Consider the following 22,782-nt stretch of genomic DNA (forward strand, 5'->3'; position numbering starts at 1 on the left):
CAGCTATTTTCGCTGATAAGATATTTGGTGTAGGGGGAAAAAGGACGGGGCTTAGTATAAACCCCTGGGGGACGAATTATATAGGGTGATTAAAAGTCCCCTCCCAGCCCCTTCACAGCCCTGCATGGCCTCGTACGTAGTAATGGACATTCAGCGTGCGTGTGTGTGTGTTGCTCAGGTTATGTTACTGCAACAGTAGTAGTGTTACCTTGAACTACTGTGGTCATCTGGCCAGCGCTCCTTCCCCTCCTCTTCCTTCTCCTCCTCTGAGGAGTGTCCGTTGACCTGCCGCACCTCCACCGCCTCGCCCTAAAAATACAACAACAAAACTCTCTATTATAAAATATTCTACCTTTGAATCTACAAAAAAGTGGCTCACACAGCCCCATTCAGAGATTATCAGAGGTTTTAGAAACAGGAAGTTGATGCTCTGTTTGCTGTATTGGTAATAAACTGGGTGTCTGACCGTATTGAGTCAGAAGATGGAACTCACAGGACACAAACGAAAGCCCAACATAACATTACTTTGATCATTTCCATTTTTTACTTGTACTACAACTTTGAATCATTTGTGATTAGTTCCTCTTTCCACTGTGTGTGGCTGTTTTAAGCCACACACTTTCTGACACTTTTATTTTTGTTTGCACGCACTTCCTTGTTGGATTGTTATTTCCGTGCTGTTCTTGAGCACGTGGAGATGCATTCAATGTACATGTCCATAATGTGGTCAAATTGGTCTTTTTCCATCTTGGTGAGATGAGATCCTACTGTACCACGTACATGTAGGGGTTGTATCCACCAAGATGTTTTTTTTTTCCTGAGCTTTTAATAGTTTACAATGGCGAGGCGCTGAGCGTCTACTCTTTCACGTGTGATGTTATCTGCTTGCCGAGAGATTCAACTTGGGCGTTTGGAAGCTTTTTTAGGCAAACGTCTTTGCGTTTTCAGCTGGTAAAAAAAACCTGTACCTGCACACCTGCACACAGCCCCTAACACCTGGATTTTATACGCCTTATGGCTCTCCAATTATGACCATATCACCCTGATCACAACATTTCAAAGCAACTATAGCACAGCAATAATAACAAGACAATGTCTAATAACAACGTGGCCTCTGTATGGTTCTCAGACGAAATCTGACCAGTCTATGATGTCACTATTTGATCATTGGTCATCTCTATATTTGGGCAAAGTCCGAACCAATCTCCATTGACTTCCAGTATAAAATGTAAATTCTAAAAATATGTAAATATTTGGGGTTTGGGCTCCAGACAGACTCAATGTCAAAGAGACAGACAGACAGACAGACAGACAGACAGACAGACAGACAGACAGACAGACACACACACATGCACACACGCACACACGCACACACGCACGCACACACGCACGCACACACACACACAGAAAGACCATCTTCTAGACGGGTCGGTCGCCTCCATGGAGCCATGCTGCAACAAAAACAAGAGCGATGGCAGATGTTGCCATAGTAACGACTATCTACCTCGGAGGTGCTGTCATCGTCATCGGCGACCTCTGCGCTCTGGCGACTCGTCTCCTCGATGGCGGCACGCGTGTGGTAACCGTGGTTACCCTGGCTCCGCCTCCCATCGTCAGCCACACACTCGGAGGTGGGATGAACCTGAGACAGGAGAGAATGTCAGTCAGCATGCGAAAAGGCGGGAGAGGTGGTGAGGATGACAGAACTTCAAAAGGTGCTGGAAGTGATATCTTTTGTTAAAATAACTGTTTAACAGCTCTTTTTCCTGATTGTAATTACTGGCACTGCTATAGAGTGTTTGTTCAATAACAGGGCTCTCCTTATCTCTCCAGCTCTTTAGTAAACAGAAAACACAGGTCGGGATACGAATTTGATCCAATCAGGAGGGAAAGCTCATACATAATACAGTGTGAACAAGTGAAATGGTGATGAAAGTGATGAAACCAAAAACATTTGCACACAAAATTGGAAGACTATAAAACTGAAGCTGATGAATGCGTTTGCGCTCCTTATTATCAGATTAGTGAAATACTTTTTGTTTTAACAAAAAAAAATCACTTACAGCACCTTTAACCACTTAAACCCTACACTACTACTTTGTACGGCCGAGGAAAAGTGAAAATAGTCGATCTACAACCTGTTGTCAGCTTGTAGATCTGCTATTTTAAAACGCTAGGACTGCTTCCATTGCATTCTGCCCAAACACAAATACAGACATCTCTGTAGAAACGTAAAAAGTTGAAATATGGAGATACAAAGTTTCTACCCAACGACAACGATATTACAGTCTCTGTTATAGCCTGTATTACGGTCAAAATCTTTTTCAAGGTAGTGAACGTATCACTGATGCTCGTTTAGAAACAACCGTGTGCGTTCCACTTGTACAGATGGGGGTCAAAAGCAGGTCACATGACTTTACCCTGCTCTCCTTGGGCAGAGAGTGGACGGTGCGTCTCCTCCGCTCCGACCGGTAGATATTGATCTCTTCCTCCCCCTTAGCCTCACGCCAGCCCACCTGTTTCCTACACACACACACACACACACACAGACACAGACACACACACACACACACACACACACACACACACACACACACACACACACACACAGCAAGCATCAATACTGTCTCTTTTCATTCAAATCAGCTTTCCAGCTATGGTTAAACAGGTCTGGTTGTGTGTAGGCCTGTCATAGTTATTACATAATCACCTGATCGTATTTAATTGAGATAATCGCATAATTACATTATTATGGCACCAGTCGTTGCCAGTCATTTATTTTTATATTTAATAACTTATTTGTAGGGGTGTGCCGATATATCGTCCCGCGATATATCGCGATACGTTTTCGTGACGATATGTATCGTTTTGGGGGAATAAAAATATCGTTTAGAATTTTTTTTTTTTTTTTTTTACAATAATAATAATCAGGCATGCAAACAGCCCCGAGGTGAAAAGGGTGACAACACGTTGGTTTTTTTCGGGTCAGGTGTCACACTATTGCCCCATTTGGATTCAAAACGGCTATTGTTACTGAAAAGCTACAAGTTTGCATGTCTGAATAATGCAAAAACTGAATTATTTGTTTGCATTTGCTTTTTTTCTCCCCCATATATTTTCATAATAAAAAAGTGCGTAATCTGCGTATCGTATCGTATCGAAATCGTATCGAAGTTGTGAGCCCAATATCGTATCGTATCGTTTCGTGATGAAATTAGTGTATCGGCACACCCCTGCTTATTTGTCATATCTGCGTGTGAATGTGCTCGTGCAAGTGTATGCGTGTGTGTGTGTGTGTGTGTGTGTGTGTGTGTGTGTGTGTGTGTGTGTGTGTGTGTGTGTGCACACTGCCACACTATGGCAGATGGAAGTGTATGACCTCTGTTGACTGCGAATGTGTTCATGTATGTTGTTTACATTCTGTGAACATGCATTGACACACATGTTATTTCGAGTACATATGACATCAGAAGCAAATGATTATGATTTATATTTGCGCCCTTTTATGAATGTGGATTAAAAGGTGTCACCTGACAGTGGCGTCCTCCAGCTCAGGAACCAGCACCCTGCGGCTCCAGGCCACCAGGTCCCTCTCCGTGGCCATCTGGCTGCGTGGGGCGTTACTGTGCATCTGCCGGACGCCCTCGATCTGCCCGCTGCGACGCAGACCCACGTTGTGAGGAGAGTGCAACTCCGTGGGGGAGCCTACAGACCCTAGGAGAGGAAGTGGGGAGGGGGGAGACCTTGATCTGAATCTGTTTTAGGGGTGTATGTACTGTATCGATCATTTTATTAAATAATCGATTAGTAATTGATCCCTAGTTTTTTTTTCTTTTTTTTTTTCATTCAAATAAATTGTCTGACTGCGGTTTTAAACACATACGACAGATCTACCAGCAGAGAGCAGCAAATAGACACCTCGATCACTAGCTGACTCACTCAACCCCCCCCCAAACAGAGTCAAACAGTCAAATACGTCATAACCGGATGTGACGTTTTCGACAATCGCGGATCGCCGACCAGACCGTTGTGATACACGACGACGATGACTGCTCGTCACCCAGACTAAAGAAAATATAAGTGGAGCTCTCCGTTCGTTTTTTATACCGTGTGAAAAAACGTGTTTTGGCCTAAAGAGCGCATTTTTCAAGCTGAAACCGGAAACGGAAATCGCTGAAATTGCTTCCGGGTGAAGCGGAGGTGAGTGGAAAACGAAACTGATCTCGGAATGTAAATAAAACAGCGTGATCGTCTATTAACCAAATTAAACATTAGGACGCAGATCTGCGCCCTAGATTATTCTGGCAGGCCACGGTTGTATCTAATAGGACGCAGATCTGCGTCCATAGCAGCTTATGTGTTAATCAGTCTGGTCGTGCCATGAAATATTAACTTTATGTCTGTCAGTCCAAAGCGAAATTAATAAAGTATTTGGGATAAATATACCTCTAGATCCACATGCACTGGAATTAGAATCTAATTATGAATGTAAGTACAGGACAGGTACAATCTTAGAATAACTTTGGTCCTCAATAGCAGTATATGTGTACATGAAAGAGGAATGGTTAAGAGTAACATGTATATCTGTATTATAATTTTGTATTGCTGTAAGTCATTTTCATTTCCGTTTGTTTCAATCTCCTTGAAGACACATATAGGGTCTTACCGTAAAAAACAACAACAAAACTCAGCACCAATTCCCATTCCATCTGGTCCACCTGGCAGGGTACAACTTACTCCATCATGTTCACTGTTTTGCATTTATTTTCAGTGTCGTCTCTGTCATTTTATTAGTCCATGTCTATGTGTATATACAATGCCATACTGAGAAAGTATAGTACGTTTATATTATAACGCTGTTCTGTCTGTCTTTATCCTACTGACAAATTTGCCCCAAGCGATAAATCCAGGGTTTTTTTCTTTACTTGTTGTGCTCTCAATACAACAAGCATACAATTTCATCCTGGTCTGACACAATTTCCTTCCACACTGAGACCTGACCTTTGGCCGTGTGTGTGTGTGTGTGTGTGTGTGTGTGTGTGTGTGTGTGTGTGTGTGTGTGTGTGTGTGTGTGTGTGTGTGTGTGTGTGTGTGTGTGTGTGTGTGTGTGTGTGTGTGTGTGTGTGTGTGTGTATACCTCTGCTGGACCTGGTGCTGATGGCAGCAGGGTTAGGAGGGGTGGTGTTGGGCTCGTTTGTAACCCGTCTCTGGTCTTGTTCCCGCTGCAGCCTGTGGATCATGGTGTCCAGTGGACTGGGGCCCTCCACCGCCTGCTCACTCACCACTTGGTTCAGACCTGACATGGAGAGAGACAGGGGCGTCAATTCAGGGTCCCAGGGGATGGCAATTGCCACCCCCCCTAGCGGTCGCATTTTTTTTTCTCCAAGAATAATTTAACTTTAGATCAGCACTGAGTGTAGAGGATGTCGTGTTGTGAGCTTGTCGTTCAGCTATTTTCGCTATTTTGGAAATAGGTTTTAAGTGTTAACTTTTTTGACATTCTCTAGTTTTTTATTAAATTACGGCTCTGGAAAGAGAGGGCAGGATGGAGTGCGGGGGTGGGTGAGAGGGAGGGAGGGCAAGAGAGACAGCGGGCAGTTCCATGGCGTCCCTATTTTGGGCACATTTTCACACACACACACACACACACACACAAATCTAAAATCGCAGATCTACAAGTTCACAATCGCGACCCATTGTGAGCTTACAGATTGTCATACGATGAAGTATATAGGGCTTGACCTGATACCTAACAACGTCACCTCACGTCACATCACATCACATCGTGATGTTAGCTTGAAAATCTTTTCTTGTCTGCAAGCTGAATAATCTACAACATTATTTCATGTTCTTATGTTTCCAACAGAAATCCCATATTTCACAAAGGTAACCTCATTCTCGACAAAAGCTGCTGTTTAAATGTTAATGTTTCAGGTCAGAGCGCAGACACCAGCGTTACAATGCTCATTCTGAGCAAATAATGGTCTGAGAGGACAGCATCCTCTCCCTAATTAGGGCCTTTTTGCAGCTGACAAATGGGGTAAGATTAGCAGGCAACAGTGTAAGCTCCGGGCAAAGAGCTGTTAAAATAGCAACTACTAGACTTTCATGGCTTCATGCACATTGCTTAACCAATCTGAATGGGTACCTTATGTCTAACACACACTATTTCACAAGTGTCTGTGAAGACTTCAATTTCAGTTCATGGTTCAGGGGTCTTTGCATGTTGACCATTTTTACGTCGTGGCCCTGCAGGAGGCAAGCCGACTATAAGACGGTCTGTGTGTGTGTGTGTCTGTCTGTGTGAGCGGAGAGACCCAGGTCCAAATTCGGGGTAGAACAGCAAAGTTACATAGAGCAGCTTTAACTAATTTTGCCCTGGAACCCCCTCAAGAGAAAACCCTGGGGGTCCCCGGACCCCACTTTGAGAATCACTGCTCTAACTACACCCCTGTGGCCGGTAGCCAGATGTCGTCCCGTCGTCCCAGAGGATTGCGCTCCCAGCTGCACTCCCTCCCCCCATACCTGAGGAGGTGACCCCCATCTGAGGGATGAGCTGCTCCTGTCTGCAGCTCTCCCTGCCGGGCACCAGGCGCTGGTATCTTGGCGGGTGGGGGTTTCCGTCCACGTCCACCAGGAAGGGAGGGGGCATGAGGTGAGGGGCCTGCTGCGTCTGCTCGTCCAGGACGTAGTTGTTGGCGTCGCGGATCAGCGGACGGTAATCTGTGTGGAAGAACATCTGGTCCGCTATCTGCAGGATGGGGGACAGAGAGAGAGAGAGAGAATCAGAATCACTTTATTTGTCAAGTTCCCTATGTACATAAAGAATATGAACATAAATATCAACATAAAACATCAAACCATCTAAAAACACATCATCAAAAAGCAAAACTAAAACACAACATAGACAGAGACAAAATACGGAGTAGGGCTGCAATACTTAAATTATTAAACATTTATATTCTTATTTTTACAAACACAAAGAAAGGTGAGATATCAGATTTGCAGCGGAACATCTCGCTATAATATGGGGTAGTCATTAATGCTCAAAAGGCTCGCTAATTCTAAAGGATGCTGTAAAACTCTCAAAGTGGGGGTCCAGGGACCCCCAGGGGTCTTTGAGAGGGTTCCAGGAGGTCCCCAGCAAAATTAGACAATATCGCATTCAAATCAGTTTAACTACTTTAACCCTGTATACATCTGTTTCTAAAAATAGCCGATCTAGGAAAGAGCTTGTAGCTCTGCTATTTTCAAAAAATATAGATTTTTTGGGGGGGGGGGGGATTTTTTACACATTTTGAAACATTTTAAACTCACAAATCTTGCATGGGCGTCCCTGGCACAAAACTCGTTTCAGATGGGGGTCCACGACCAAATACATATAAATTATGGGGGTCCTTGACATGAAAAGGTTTGAGAACCACTGCTGTAAAAAGACTGCTTTATGTTGGTGTGTGTAGAACTAAATTATATTCCGCCAGACATCAGAGTCGTGGATTAGCTGTGTTTACCTTGTCGTATTTGCTGCTGGAACCAAAGCCAAAGATCAGCAGGTGTCCGTGGGAGTCGGTGGCGGCAAAATGCTGCCCGTCTGGGCTGCACTTACAGTCAAACACCGCGCCATGACCCTGACCCTCGATCTGTCGACAGGAAGACACAAACCCAGGGGATTCAGTATAAAGCCTTGTACAAAAGCACATCAGTCTGTTCCTTTTCATGATTACTGTTTCGGGGAAGATAGTTAGTGTAGAGGGGAAAAAAGGAGGGGTCCTAGTATAGAGCCCTGGGGGACTCCGGCCAACTAAGTATAGTTTAAGTGGTTTATGCTTTATTGTAGAGTGGAATATAGATGAAAAATGGAGAATGGAAGAGAGCAGGAGTGGCACAGAGGCTGAGAGTGGCAGATTCAAACCGGCACCATTCCAGTTGTGGGTAGCGCACAACAGGGTTGAACCTCGGAATGGAATCACAAGTTGTTTGTTGTGACAATCTCTGCTAATGGCTAGAAGTCAAAAGACCAGTATGGTTTTGTTTAAAATTACTCTGCAAATTAGTGACAAGCAAAAGTATCACATTCATCACAACAATTTCCTAAAAGAACTACCGATTTCCTGTGACAATCAGAACACTGAGAAGCGCTGCGCTAGATTATTTGATAAATCACTGCTTGTGGCAACAAGCTGTGAAAACAAATGGCTTAGATGTTAGCCCTGCATCAAACAGGAATAATGAGAAAGTCCCCTGGTAATATTAGACTGGTTTGAATGCTACCGTTGTGTCAGTTATGCCAGGAAGTATCAAATTGGATTGAGGATATAATCAATCAGTGTGTTATTAATGCACGCTATCGTCGCTGTCGGGCGGAAACCTTGCATGTCCAAAACCGATACTTTTCAGGAAATGGGGGAAAAAAACAGTGTTACAATTTATGGATCCATCAGTTATTATTTAGTCACAAGCTTTTGTTAATACTTTTCATTGGTTAAAGGAGTAGTTCACCCCAAAAAAATCATTTTCTATCAATTACACACCCCATGAAGTATTGAATTCATGGAGATTTTTTTGTTTTTGTCGCATTCCTAAGCCTAAGGTAGCAGACTCAAAGGAGTCACTTTGTGTCTCCTACCGGAACCGCTGCCGGTCATGAAATTATTGGTTTGGAATGCGACAAAAACTAAAAAGTATTCATGAATTGAAGTCTCCATGGGGTGACTAATCGATAGAAAAAAAGTCATTTTGGGGGTGAACTATCCCTTCAAATATGTATAAATCTCACAGACACACTTAACCACTTTCACTCAAATAATCTTTTAAAAATAGCTTAATACTTTTGTGACACTGTAGTATGACAAATTATCGCATTCATTTAGGGGGGAGTTACAAGGTTTCTGCCCGACAGCAACGCTATGCTAGTGTACACTGACTGGCTGGCTGACTGAGTGACTCACTGCACACACCATTAGTTATACTGTCACTGGTTACCATGGGGACAAAGTACAGAAGTAAAACAATGACTGATGTCGCCACACACACACACACACACACACACACACACACACACAGACACACACACACACACACACACACACACACACACACACACAGACACACACACACACACACACACACACACACACACACACACACGCACACGCACACGCACACGCACACACGCTTGAATCAATTGAACTAACATAATGTATTATACTTCAAGTTCCTACCGTATTTATCAGTAAAACAAAGTATTTTGGATTCTTCCGGATTTTTCAAGGTTTTAAATAAAATAAAATAAAAGAATCTTAGGGTTTTGCCAATCATTTGGGGGCCCACTCGCAACATCCTCGCGTGCCACCAGTGGACCCCGGCCCGCAGATTGAGAACCAGTGCAACAAAGTATAATAGGGCTTAAGTGGGTTAAGGTCTCACCATGTTGAAATAGGAGCGGATCTTCACTCCTCTGGCCAGGTCCCACACAATACAGTTCCCATCATGCCCGGCAGAGAAGAGGATTCTGGGATCGAATGGGTGCGGCTCCAGAACAAACACCTCGTCCTCGTGACCCTAGAAGACAAGACGTGACACAGCACACACTGTGATGTCATCCCACACACGCCCCCACACCTCTCTCTGAACCGTAACACCACCGGGAGAACAGCTGTCGTCCACGAGGAATAAAAGCAGAGCATAATAGTGCAAGGACGCCCCGTTTTATCGGAGCAGGAGCACACACCAATGTTGAGGAGGCACTGACCCTGATCTACAAGCTCATAGCGCGGCACTCGGTGCAGCGCTATGAGCTTGTATATCTGCTATTTTGGAATAGCCAAAGTATAAAATATGGATAAAGTGGTTACACAGATGCGTTCCCGGTTTAAATGGGTTACAGTGCAGGTCCACAAATAACGATTTTTAGCAGCCTCTGCTGGTCATTACCGTCACTGCAGGCCGTTTGTTTATTCCTCTGTTACCCAGAATTCCATTTGTTTTCACCGGAAGATGGAAGCGCTTCAAAAAGCGTTCTTTTAATTGTTTTATACGATCTGTGGATCGTTTCTCTTAGCCAGTGGAGCTTTAGTTACCGTGAGCTGTGTTTTCTTTTTCTGTTGTTTTTCGACCTTCAAATCATACAATCTCTTAAAATCAGCGTGAGTTTCCCTTTTGTTATTAGCGCGGTAGTTCCTGGCCAAACAGGAAACCAGTGCGGTAGTTCCTGGCCAAACAGGAAACCGGTGCATTTCCGCCTCCGTTTTCCGGCCAGATGACGTCATCTTCGCGGGAAAGTCCCCCTCGACACAGTTCAATAGAAAATATATAAATAAAAGGCTTTCGGGGGTGAAATTCATGGAGAGGGTGTTGTGAAACTTTTGCCACTCACAAAAGATATACAATTTAACTTTAGTTTTGTTGAAAAAGTTACCTAGTATTACTTTAAGTTCCTTGCGTTTAGCGTCGTTGAAAAATCAGTGTTATCACATTAATCAACACGGCACATCCCAATTAACAACTTTCAACCTGGTGCCCCTATTTTGGGGCATGTCATGATAGGCAAAAATTGTGTGTATGTGTGAGTGTGTGTGCGTGCGTGTGTGTGTTCATAAGTCTGAACTATCACTATACTTGAGTGTCAAATGTTCCCACAGGTATAATAGAATTTAAGACAGTTTTCCTAGCTCACAAGAGAAATGTTTTTATGGTTAGAGTTGTGAGTGTGTGTGTGTGTGTGTGTGTGTGTGTGTGTGTGTGTGTGTGTGTGTGTGTGTGTGTGTGTGTGTGTGTAAGCATGGATTAAAGAAAAATAAAATCTCACGACCTCAGTCCTAATATAAGATTTGTGAGACAGCATGAGAGCAGCTACCACACTAGTGCTGTGTTTCATAAACAATTAGCACAATATGTAGAATTATGTTGTTTAGGTAGCCATACCAAAGCCAACCAGTTGAAGAAATTGCAGGTTGATGCTAAAGTCAACCATACCAGCCCTGACAAAAAAGGATAGTAATTTTGTATTTTAAAACAAAATGTCAGACGCCAGAGGGTTACTCTTTAATCTTAAAATAACAAATAACCGAAAATAGGCTATCTACAAGCTTACAACGTGTTGCAGCATGACGTAGATAGCCTATTTTTGGTGCATGGCATGCTTCCATAGAAGACAATTATGCTGACTTCTATGGTATCAGTTGTGGTGACTGAGAACTTTAATCCATGCGTGTGTTCATGCAGTGTGTTCATACCATGAGCACATGCACCAGGTTTCCCGTGGTGGAGTTCCACACTTTCAGCGTCAGGTTGTTGGCCGCAGTGATCACCGTGCCGTCATGGCGATCCCACGCTACCATGGTGACCTTCAGCTTGGTCACCTTGTCCTCGAGCGGAGGCGGGTTGTACTTCCTGGAGGGAAAACAAAAGCATTGTGTTGTCATGTTGTTTATGGAATACTGAAGGAGCAGTGTGGTTGAGCTTAGCTTAACCACTTAAAGGAGCACCCATTTTCAACCTTGAGTGTTGTTGTTTGTTAACTTGTTGTATCGTTATTATCTTGTAATGTCTGTTTTGTTTCATGTTTTTTGGGGGACTACGGATGGAAAGTAGCTTTCACTAAATCCGGTATATTTACACTTGCTCATGTGTATGTATTACACCTGTCTTGTGTTCATTAATGTGCACGGTCCCGACCTAATAAATAAATAACGTAAAGTAAAGTTATCTTCATACTTACTAATTCTCAGTAAGATGGCACAATTATTGTCTACTCACTCTGTGTCTCATTGGTGGGCTATGGACAGTTTAGAAACCTGCCTACCAATGACATCATCGATGGGGATTCCCAGCTAATAGAAACTACAGCCTTTCTCTTCCTGGAAAGTTAGCATTAGCATGCCATAATAGAAGCCATTGTTCTTGCATTAATACATTAAAAAAAAGGTTGCCTACAGATGTAGATGTCACTTGTAGGCAGGTTTCTGAAATGTCCACAGCCCTCCTCTGAGACACAGACCGAGTAGACAGAGTGAGGATCTGTTATATGAAGTTGAAAATGGGCGAAGTGGTCCTTTAAGCCCTATTTTATAGTTTGTTGTACGATGGTGTCGCACAGCGAAAATAGCTGATCTACAAGCTCACAATGCATCACGATGAGGTGCAGGTTTTTTTTCTCGCCTATAATGACATGTCCAAAATAGGCACGCTGGGAAAGTTAATGTAGTTCCAGTTAGTTTAGTTCAGTTTTATTTAGAAAACTGAGACAGAAGACCAATATAAAAGACATCTGATCCTGGGTTTTAAAGGATTTAGAACAATAATGCAAAGCTCAGAACAAGGAACTGTTGAATTCCAAACCAAAGCCTATCAAATATATGAAATATGCACATGAAATGCTCTGTGCAACTTCATTAGTTGAGTCGTGAAGCGATTGTTGAAGTATTGCAACGAGGCAGTCTGTTGTACACTATCCGCTATGACTCCATACCTCTGCTTTTGAAATCACCCCCTCTGGCCATACATTTTTATCGCTAGTGAGGATATGTTTTATATCTGCTTCTGGTCAGACTGAATTAAATACATACATTTACTTTTGGGATATGTAGACTATCTCATATGTTTGATATTTATGTTTGATAATATCAAAATGTAACAATGCAATAAAAAATGTATGTTAACTCTTTGACTGCGGACGACGCGATAACGCGTCAAGTGCTACTTTGTCCAGTTGGCCGTCGACGCGCTGGACGCGCGTTCATTGTTTAATCTCTGATTGCGCTATGCTGCTTAATATTCAATGTTATTCTCGAGTTCCACTTACTTCACGGACATCTGCATCCGGTTTCATGACCTGGATTCCGTTTCCGGTTTTTGATTTTTTTCCCCAGTAATTTTCGTCCAAAATAGGTAAATAAACGGTTTTTCACACGGTATAACGGACAAACGGACAGGTTCTCTTCTATAATCTATGGTCTGGGTGACGATCAGTCATCGCCGTCGTGTATCACATCGTAATTTTGGCCGATCAAAACAATCTGGGACGACGTCACATCCGTTTTCATGTTTTTCCCTGTCTAATCTATCAAGAAGGGTGAGAGAGACCCAACGACCTGATCAAGCTGTCATGTGCTGCTCTCTAGTGGCGGATTTGTGCTGGGTCTTTAAATTATGTGTCCTTAAATTATTTTCATGAGAAAAATTCAAAATATAAAAATAAAAAAACACGAAAATTGCTGGCACTGGGGGAGTACTTTATGAAAATACTCTGGCAGTCAAAGAGTTAAGCAAATTAATATTGGCATCCCTATTTTTTAAATTACGTTTTATTCAGAATTTGGGGGAAATAGCAGGGTTTAACGCACCAAACCCACCAAAAAAGCATCAGCACACTCGCATTATTGCGCACGCAGGTTTGTGTGCGACTGTTCTCACCAAACCTGGCCCCAGCGGGACGTCTGGTCACCCTATAATCCTATATATACAATGTATTTCTTTTTTTTCTGCCCAGAGCGGGGAAAAAACTCTTAACGTGCGCAAGTGATTAAGGAACTTTCCTCCTATGTCTTTTTTACAAATCGAACCATGACTCTGGTTCACTGTCATCATCAAACCACAATCAAGACCATGAAACTTGCATAGCTCTCTAACTAACCTGACACACCAAACATGAAGGTCAGGAATTGCATGTGATTGCATGTGAAAGCTTATCTCAAGCCAATTCCCTTCCCTGCATTACGTTGCCTAGATGATGTAAGATAATGATGTAAGCTGACATCAAAGATTTGCGTTAAGTGGCTCAACTATAATACACACCTTTAGTCGTCCTTGTTTAAACTTTAAATGCACCAAAAATGACCTAAATGACCACACACGATCAACAACCATACCAGATTTATTTTTGCATGGTTCCATTATTTCCATTAGGAAAATGTTAGTATCATCCTAATGTGGTTTGTTCAAATTAATAGATTATTATAAAATAACACATTTTCATTCTTTTATATACTTATTATTTATATCAGATATATATTTAACTTGTGTTATATCTCTATTCTAAGTAAAATATGATTCTTTATTCCATGGTAAAACAAAAAAGGACAAAAGGCTACAAAAAGAAATCATTCATTAACCAGCAATTTCAACATTATCTGTGTTTACACAATCTGGGAACCCAGCGCCAAATGAAAAGGAAAAACAGCGCCCTCTGCTGTTTTGGACTATCTCAATTGGCTCTGGGAGGAAGTTGACGTAGCACCCGTGCGCAAGGAAACCGGGGTTTTGGTCTGCCTTCAGCGCATCACTTCCGGTGGTGCGACTATATTTTCATCCCCACTAACAATATTTCTACACGGAACACTAACACCACTTCTCCCAGAGAACATGGATCGTTTTGGTTATATAAGCCCACTTGTTTCTATGATGAAAGAGCAAGTTAAAATGCGAATATCTTTCCGTGGTTTTGTCTGCTCCGCGGACGCTATTGTTAAATTAGTTTCGGTTTGTTTCGAGTGGGGAAGGATCGACGGACACGTGAATCCCGTCCACTACATTTGATTGGGTAAAGCGCGGCCTGCTTCCTGATCTGAAGGCACGCCCACTTGAAACCAATGCGCACGGGTTGTCAACACGGCTACCGACAGATTCAAACGCAGAGCAGAATCTGTTCTTGAGAGATTAGTGTTTACATGACGTTAGTCTAAGTTTAAATAGTAATTCTAAGATTATTCAGTGAAACTATTTTCAATATTAGGCTTATTTTATGAATGCAACAATTAAAATTGCCCTGCAACTCAGAATGTGTTAATCATATACAAATAAGAGTGTTTGATTAAGCAATATCTTAAACAATAACTTAATTAAACCCACAATATGTGTCAAATTATTAGTTTTTTTCACTCCAGTTGTTCTATATGATAAGAGACACAATATGGGAAACAACTGTGGCACAGCATAAGTGATATTTGTATTTAATAATTAGGTGATTATACAAATATAATACCAACTGTTCATTTGATAGTCCTTTGATAGTCTACATGTAAAAAAGTGTTATTTCAACAATCACGAAGAGGGGCAAATCTAAAAAGCGTATAATATTGGCCAAAAAAAGAAAACGATAGCGTTGTTCACAATGTTCAGTGGGTGATCTGAGCCGCCGTGTTGGGAGGGCATGCTTCCCCTTGTCAGGTACATTTCCTCGCTGTTTGGCGGAATCCTTGTATGTCCAAAACCGTAACTTTTCAGGAATTGCAAAATAGAACCTGTGTCCAAATGTCGTTGCTGTCGGGCAGAAACCTCTTATCTCTTTTTTTTATTTTTATATAAATTAACGCCCTGCTTAATCATACTACAGCATCACACAAAAGTAGCAGATCTGCAAGCTCGATTTGAGCTTGAGGATCTGCTACTTTTGCTATTTTTTTATTTTAATCCTGAAAAGTAACAGTTTTGGACATGTTTCCACCCGAAAGAGACGATGGATTTAATTGCCCTAATTATTATTTAGTCACAAGCTCTTGTTGTCACTGCCTTTGCATGACACTGTCATAAGATGAAGTCTAAAACAGGGCATTAATTTATGCATTAAAATATGAAAAATGGAGATACAAGGTTTCCAGCCGACTGGCAACACGTTATTAAATACCTCCCCTTCTGTAAGCATTGATTTCAATGCAAATGAAACTACACTGACCTCGTCTACACTCAGCTTATTAATCTTTAACCAGGCCCCTGCGGTCCATTTTTTATACAACAGTGGTGCACATACCAGCATGTGCTGCTGGAGGCAAGAAACCCAAGGAGATAAATTATAGCATAGGTCTTACAGTAATAACAAATAGAATAACTCCAGTTGATACACCGGTGGACAAAGTACTCGACGTCGGCACTTGAGTCAATGTATATATATCAGTGGTTCTCAAAGTGGGGTCCGGGGACCCCCAGGGGTCCTTGGGGGGGTTCCAGGGGGTCCCCAGCAAAAGCAGTTAAAATAGCATCACATTAATCTTAACCACTTAATCCATTTATATGTTGAAGATATGTTCAAGAACTTCTGTTTGCTGCTGCGTTTGATTGAGTTACTGTTCTTTTTCTTTCTCTTCTGCACTGTAATTGCATCTGTTATTTTTTTTACTTCTTTTGTTTTATGCATCCAAATGTCATTGCATAGTTGTGTTTCCTTTGCTTGATGTTCTGTGTAAAACACATTGAATTGCCTTGTTGTTGAAATCAGCTATACAAATAAAATTGCTTTGCCTTGCCTTGCCTTAGTCAAGTAAATGTACTTGGATACTGTCCACCAATGATAACACAAGGTGGGTGTGGCTACATACCCAGGTAGTTTGGTCTGCATGTCCAGCAGAATGCTCCTCCAGCCCTGAGGCTGCAGCTGCCAGATTCTCGCAGTTCCGTCGCGGCTTCCGCTCACAAACCTGCAACAATACACATGCACAAACACACACACACACACACACACACACCGGCACAACCACACATGACACACAACGCATACACAATGTGTGTGAACATGATGCACAGTTCAATTAAAGGCATCCTGCAGATACACTCACTGGTTCCATCTCCATACGTTTTTCTTTGTACGTACGCATACACGCACGCACACACACACACACACAGACACACACAGACAGACACACCCACACACGTTACTACCTATATATTATCTCGTCTCTGTCGGGTGTAAACCTCATATCTCCAAAAAATTTACTTTTCAAGATTCAAATTCCAAACCAGCAAAAGATCTACAAGCTCGAAACGCGTCGCTTCGTGCTGCGTTTCGAGCTTGCGGATCTGCTACTTTTGATGCTTTTGTGTGACGTTGTAGTATGATCAAGTAGAGCGTTAATTTACGAAAAAAAACAAAAACTTAGAATATGGAGATAAGAGGTTTCTGCCCGACGATATATTATATTATATATTGACCAGGGTCCCCCGGGCTCTATCCTTTCCTATACTCTCCTTTATAAATCTGCAAGCTTATAGATCGGCACAATTTTTGCGCGACACCTTTGTCGCATGACGTATAAAATAGGGCTCAAGGTTAATTGAGTGCAAGTGCAATAATACAATCAAAAGCTGAAAAAAAAACAAATGGATAGAATAATCACTAAGAGAAGAATGGATAGTTGCAGGCCTGCTGTAGACGTGGGCTTTGCTACAAACAAGATGTTGCCTTTATCTGCGGTTGCCTCGCTCCTGATGGGCCAGCCAGTCTGCTCTACCCCCCTGACTGACTGCTGAGATTACAGCAAGCTCAGGGAATTACAGCTGAGCTTGTTTTTCTGCAAACACCTCTCTCACACACACACACACACACACACCCCCCCACACACACACACACACACACACACACACACACACACACACACACACACACACACACAGTGAGGGATGCATTTAACACTCACAGAGTGCGGTAAGTGTATCTGTGTGTGTGTGTGTGTGTGTGTGTGTGTGTGTGTGTGTGTGTGTGTGTGTGTGTGTGTGTGTGTGTGTGTGTGTGTGTGTGTGTGTGTGTGTGTCTGAAGACTGAGTGGAGGTAGTGTTTCTGCTGACTGCATCAAGTCCCATTACAACACCCTGAGGTTCCATTTAAAACACACACACACACACACACACACACACACACACACACACACACACACACACACACACACACACACACACACACACACACAGTGTCACACACACACACACACACACACACACACACACACACACACACACACACACACACACACACACACACACACTTACCTATCACTGCAGTTTGAGAACTGGATGCTGTCGACTTTGTCCTGTGAGAGGAAGGTAAGTTGAACAGTCAAAAAGACACATAACCACACGTTTGTTAAGGACTCCCCACAGCATATTGTTGTTGCCGGGCAGAAACCTTGTATCTCCAATTCTCCATATTTCTTTTTTAATGTTCTCACGTAAAAATGTCTCACAACGCGCCACAACCCAATGCGTTGTGGAGCTTGTAGATCTGCTATTTTCACTATTATGAAAGATTTTGAAAGTGAAAGTGGTAGTGGTTTAGTGTGTCAGTGGTTCTATGAATATCTAACCAATGAAAAGTATTAAGAAGAGCTTGTGGTTAAATAACAACTACATTGGATCCATTGAAACACAAGTTCTTTTTTACATTTCATGAAAAGTAACGGTTTTGGACAATGGTTTCCACCCGACAGAGACGATATCCCCAGTGCGTCTTAAAGCTTTTATCAGAATCCATACAGTCAGTTTTTTGTGCATCTACAGTACATAAAAACATGCTCTCTTTTTGCATTAATTGATTATTATCTTAGCGATTATTCTATTGATTACTTTTTCAGTTGCTTGAATAATCGAGAAGCGCGTTTGTTTGCTGTTCTTGTGTACATATTAACGATTCAACGTGAAAAAACTGTTTTGTTTTTTATATAAATCGACTAAATCGATTTGTTCGAGACCTACTTTATACTTTGTCAACGATCACAAGCTCACAACATGTCGCGATGGGTCGGGTTGTCAGCTTGTATAACTGCTAATTATCGATTATTTTATCATATCGATATTTTTCTTATAGTCAATTAAATCAATTAGTTTGATTAAACGTTGCACCTCTAAGAGAGAGACAGTGAAGCAAGGTACAGAGGAGGGTTAACCCGCAAAACAGCGATTGACCCAGAATCAAACCGGCGATGCTGCGTTCGGATTCAACTGCAACAGAGCGTGTACTTTTGGAACGTGTAATGACACGCTGTCTTGTGTGCGTGAAAGCTGCTTCGACTTGACTCACCGTGTGAGACTCCAGCTCAGAGATTTTCTCTGGTTGGCCAGATCCAAAATAGTACACCCTGATGATGTGATCTGTGCTCCCCGTGGCCAGGAACATACCCCCTGTGGAGAGACGCACAGCATATATACTGTTGGGTCAGTGATTCTCAACCTGTGGGCCGTGGTCCCACTGGTGGGCCGTGAGCATATTGCTAGTGGGCCCCCAAAATAATTGGCAAAACACTACGATTTTAATGATAATAAAACATTAATATAAAAGAAAAAATAAATTTAAAAAAAGTCACTGTATTTTTACTTTAGAGAGAAATCAGTGTTTCTACAAGTTCACAGTGAGCTTCTAGATCTATTAACCATCTATAAATACGCAGAATCTCTGCATAACCATCTGTCTGTTTGTCTTTCTGTCAGTGTGATTAAATATGATTAAATAAATACACAAAATATTATCACATAAATGTGTATACTATATGAAATACATCAATCATGAATTATCGTTTTTTTTACATTATAATCTAATTGTAGTACATTACACGTCTGTAGTAAGCATGAACATTTGAATCAAACATGAACGGGAGGTGTGTTTACCTGCACTGAAGGAAGAGCAAATCATCTGCACTCCTGGTCTGGAACGCTCCGTGAACTTGCTGGGCCTCTGACTGAACAACACACGCACACGCACACGCACACACACACACACACACACACACACACACACACACACACACACACACACAGGTGAAAGCACAAGGTCGTTTGTTAAATAAGGCTCCCTTTACACCTTGCATAAACACAGATATAAAAAGTATAAATAGGTCATAAACTCCATACTTCCATGTTCACAGGCAAAAATCTCAAAAGCATTCGCAGCCCACCCCCTGTGAGCATTTTAAGAGCATGTTATGATCAATGAATTGATTGTGTTCCGGCTAGGATAGATGGACTAAACTAAAGCACAGTCCACACCAATGATTCACAACGCAACTAGTGGCAACTTGCAACCACTTGCAACAAAATCATAAAACCGGTGTTTGCAACTGGACAGTCCACACACCCAGGTGCCGAGCTGCGACCGACTGCTGTTTCCACAGCAATAGTGTAAACAACAGACAGGGCTGGCCCTAAACTGGACAGTGACAGGCAATGACAGGTACGAGGATTAGAGATAGATTACCGTTTCCATAGCACTTCGACCTGTTGTATGTATTGTATAGATTGTAGATACTCATCTTGTATAACAAATATGAAATAGCTCTCCTTTCCTTTCTCCCATACTGTACGCTCGCTCTATTTCCCTCGTCAGGTACATGGTAAAACAAGAAATGACAAAGTCATAATATACCCGCTTGCGGCAGGCTATTTTTGCCCCAATCTGCAGCACAAAATGTAAAAGTTGTCATTAAAATAAAATCTCAGCCATTCGAATGCAACAAAAATAACTCCACAGAGGTTCATTGGTTGGCTACCAATATAAACCTATAAACTACCCAAGTCAAAACTACAGTGTTTCACTTAGAAATGTATGAACAACAAAAATGAAGACACACACACACACACACACCCAGGAGGACTGGTTGATAGTGTTGTATGCATTGTTCCTGGACAAAAGACCGGTGGTGACCAGTTAGTATTCATTTATGTATGAAAGAAATAAACTATTATCACAATAAACTAAGTGAGTCCATTGAATACAGGTAGCCTAAGGGCAGTCATGTTAAAAACATCAACAGTGGTGGAAAAAGTACTGTAATGTTTTACTTAAGTAAAAGTATCAATACTGCAATGTAACCCTAACCCTTTATAAAAGTGAAGCTCACAACTTGTCTTTTGATTTCACTGTTTGAAACAGGGCTTGAGTTGTAATACATAACTGCAAGTTTGCCCTTTTCACTACTGGCTTACATGAAAGAAAAACCCAAATGGGTCCATTTGGTTTCATTAATGTCTTTTGTAAATGAAGTATTCAATAAAACGTCATAATTAAAAATAGCAGATCTACAAGCTCACAAGGCGGCGATGCGTTGTGAGCTTGTAGATCTGCTTTTTTCTGATCAAATTCAGCTGATTTTAGCGTCATACCTTACATGAAAAATGTTGCTACAGTAACCTTGGTTATAGTGTGTATTCATTCATTTGTAAACAGGGCAGTCATGTTAAAAACATCAACAGTGGTGGGAAAAGTACTCGTACTAGTGTTGCCATGTATACTAATTATAAGCGACCTCGTTTTCTGTGAAGTTGCTTGTAAATGTAGGTAGTTGCTTTTTATTTGTTATTATTTTGTTGTGAGCTTGTAGATCGGCTATTTCCAAATCGTCTATTTTCAAATAGCCGATGCATATAGGTTTAAAGTGCTCATGTAGCCTAATAGTCACTTAAATCTTTGGGCTTGTTTTCATTGACCTGGTTGCTTATTTTTCTCTCAAAATCTGGCAACCGTGTCATTGTTTAGACCAACGAAGAAGAAAATGCGGAAGCGATCCTCTTTTCCAAGCCCCGTGTAAAAGACAGTATTATGTTGAGAAAATATAAAGTCATTACAGCACCATAACATGGTTAATAAATTTGATTTTGGGATGTACAATACATGAAAATTACGAGAGTAATAACGCGACTTGCGTCGATAACTAATGGGGAGCGGACATTAGCGCGCTTGGCTAAAAACAGTTAGTTAGTAACATCATACAAGCTAACTATTAGCCAAATTCGGCTAGCGTTCGGAGGAATCCATAGTCCCATAGCTTGGGAGGACGAGGCCGCCCGTTCAGAGTATGGGAAAGTATCCCATTGGCTTAAACGACAGCCAATGACGCAAATCTGTCGAATGCAAATGAATCTGTCGAATGCAAATCTGTAATCTGTCGAATGATGAGTAGTAGGTCTGCCTCTTCTTAGACCCGCAGCTTTCAGCAAGCGGGTAAAAAGACTCATCACAGTGCGTCATGTTGTGAGCTTGTAGATCGGCTATTTTTGGTGTGTGACACTGGCGTGAGTATAGCTCAGGCTTAAAAAAAAGATGCTAATGTCCTAAGAGCAGCCCCATTCAAGACCCAGTGACTAACACCTAAAAGGGCTGTATGCTGGCCCACCTACCCAGTTTGAAATTCAACAAGATGACAACAGCACTGAACTATTGCTGTGCAAGAAGCAAAAATAAAACGTTAAGGAACAGAGTTACCAAATGTGAACTCAATACTTTTTCCACATTGGGAGCAATACAGTCAAGTCTGGAAACTGATTTATAGTGGCAAATAACATTTATTTTAGTGGGTACTTCAACTTCGGAGTTTCTCAGAGAGAGATAGAGTAGTAATACAAAAGTGTATGTGTGTGTGTGTGTGTGTGTGTGTGTGTGTGTGTGTGTGTGTGTGTGTGTGTGTGTGTGTGTGTGTGTGTGTGTGTGTGTGTGTGTGTGTGCGCGCGTGTGTGTGTGTGTGTGTGTGTTGCTCACCCAAACTTGAGCGTCCGTGCATCCCACTGCCAGAAGCAGACGGTGCCGTCAGCTCCGGTAGAGGACAGATAGCGCTTGGAGCCGCTACACAGAGGGGAGAACTGAAACACAACCCGAAAACAACCTATTAGAGGTGACAGATGTCCACAGCCAATCAATTGCCGGCATTAGAAATGATTTGTTAGTTAATTAATTATTTAATTAAGCTGATTAATAAATGTATAAAAACTCAAGCAAGAAATTCAAGTTCGAGTTCATCCACACAAAGCATAAGGAACTATTATTCCATAATATCCACTGAAAACATGCACTTAGAAGTGAGATTGTCAAGCGAGCTAATCCAGTCGATGATCCCCCCAACAAGTGACTCTCAGTTTACACACACAACAGTTTACACACACAATTACACTCAAAGGACCACAATGGAAATAAGCACTCGAGCTTTATGTTTTATCCTTTTGACAGATCTGTATATGTTATGTATAAACATTTTCTCAACAAAGATGTCAATCAATCAAATCTTAAACTTGTTGCATAATGCATAAGGCAGAAAC

At 41.9% G+C, this 22,782-nt stretch overlaps 1 protein-coding gene across 1 annotated transcript in view; it reads right to left on the minus strand.

Moving 5' to 3' along the window:
* The window catches only part of phip (PHIP subunit of CUL4-Ring ligase complex), a 62,290-nt gene that overhangs the window by 24,041 nt on the left and 15,467 nt on the right, over positions 1 to 22,782 (minus strand). Inside the window, 14 exon segments of the mRNA XM_080452971.1 lie at positions 209 to 309; positions 1,505 to 1,642; positions 2,421 to 2,523; positions 3,531 to 3,714; positions 5,138 to 5,296; positions 6,526 to 6,751; positions 7,512 to 7,640; positions 9,427 to 9,561; positions 11,235 to 11,391; positions 16,311 to 16,409; positions 17,755 to 17,795; positions 18,782 to 18,882; positions 19,366 to 19,436; positions 22,229 to 22,329. Coding sequence (XP_080309097.1) covers positions 209 to 309; positions 1,505 to 1,642; positions 2,421 to 2,523; positions 3,531 to 3,714; positions 5,138 to 5,296; positions 6,526 to 6,751; positions 7,512 to 7,640; positions 9,427 to 9,561; positions 11,235 to 11,391; positions 16,311 to 16,409; positions 17,755 to 17,795; positions 18,782 to 18,882; positions 19,366 to 19,436; positions 22,229 to 22,329 — 1,745 coding nt within the window.

This window comes from Gymnoscopelus braueri, assembly GCF_963280865.1.
Source record: "Gymnoscopelus braueri genome assembly, chromosome: 16".
Taxonomy (NCBI): domain Eukaryota; kingdom Metazoa; phylum Chordata; class Actinopteri; order Myctophiformes; family Myctophidae; genus Gymnoscopelus; species Gymnoscopelus braueri.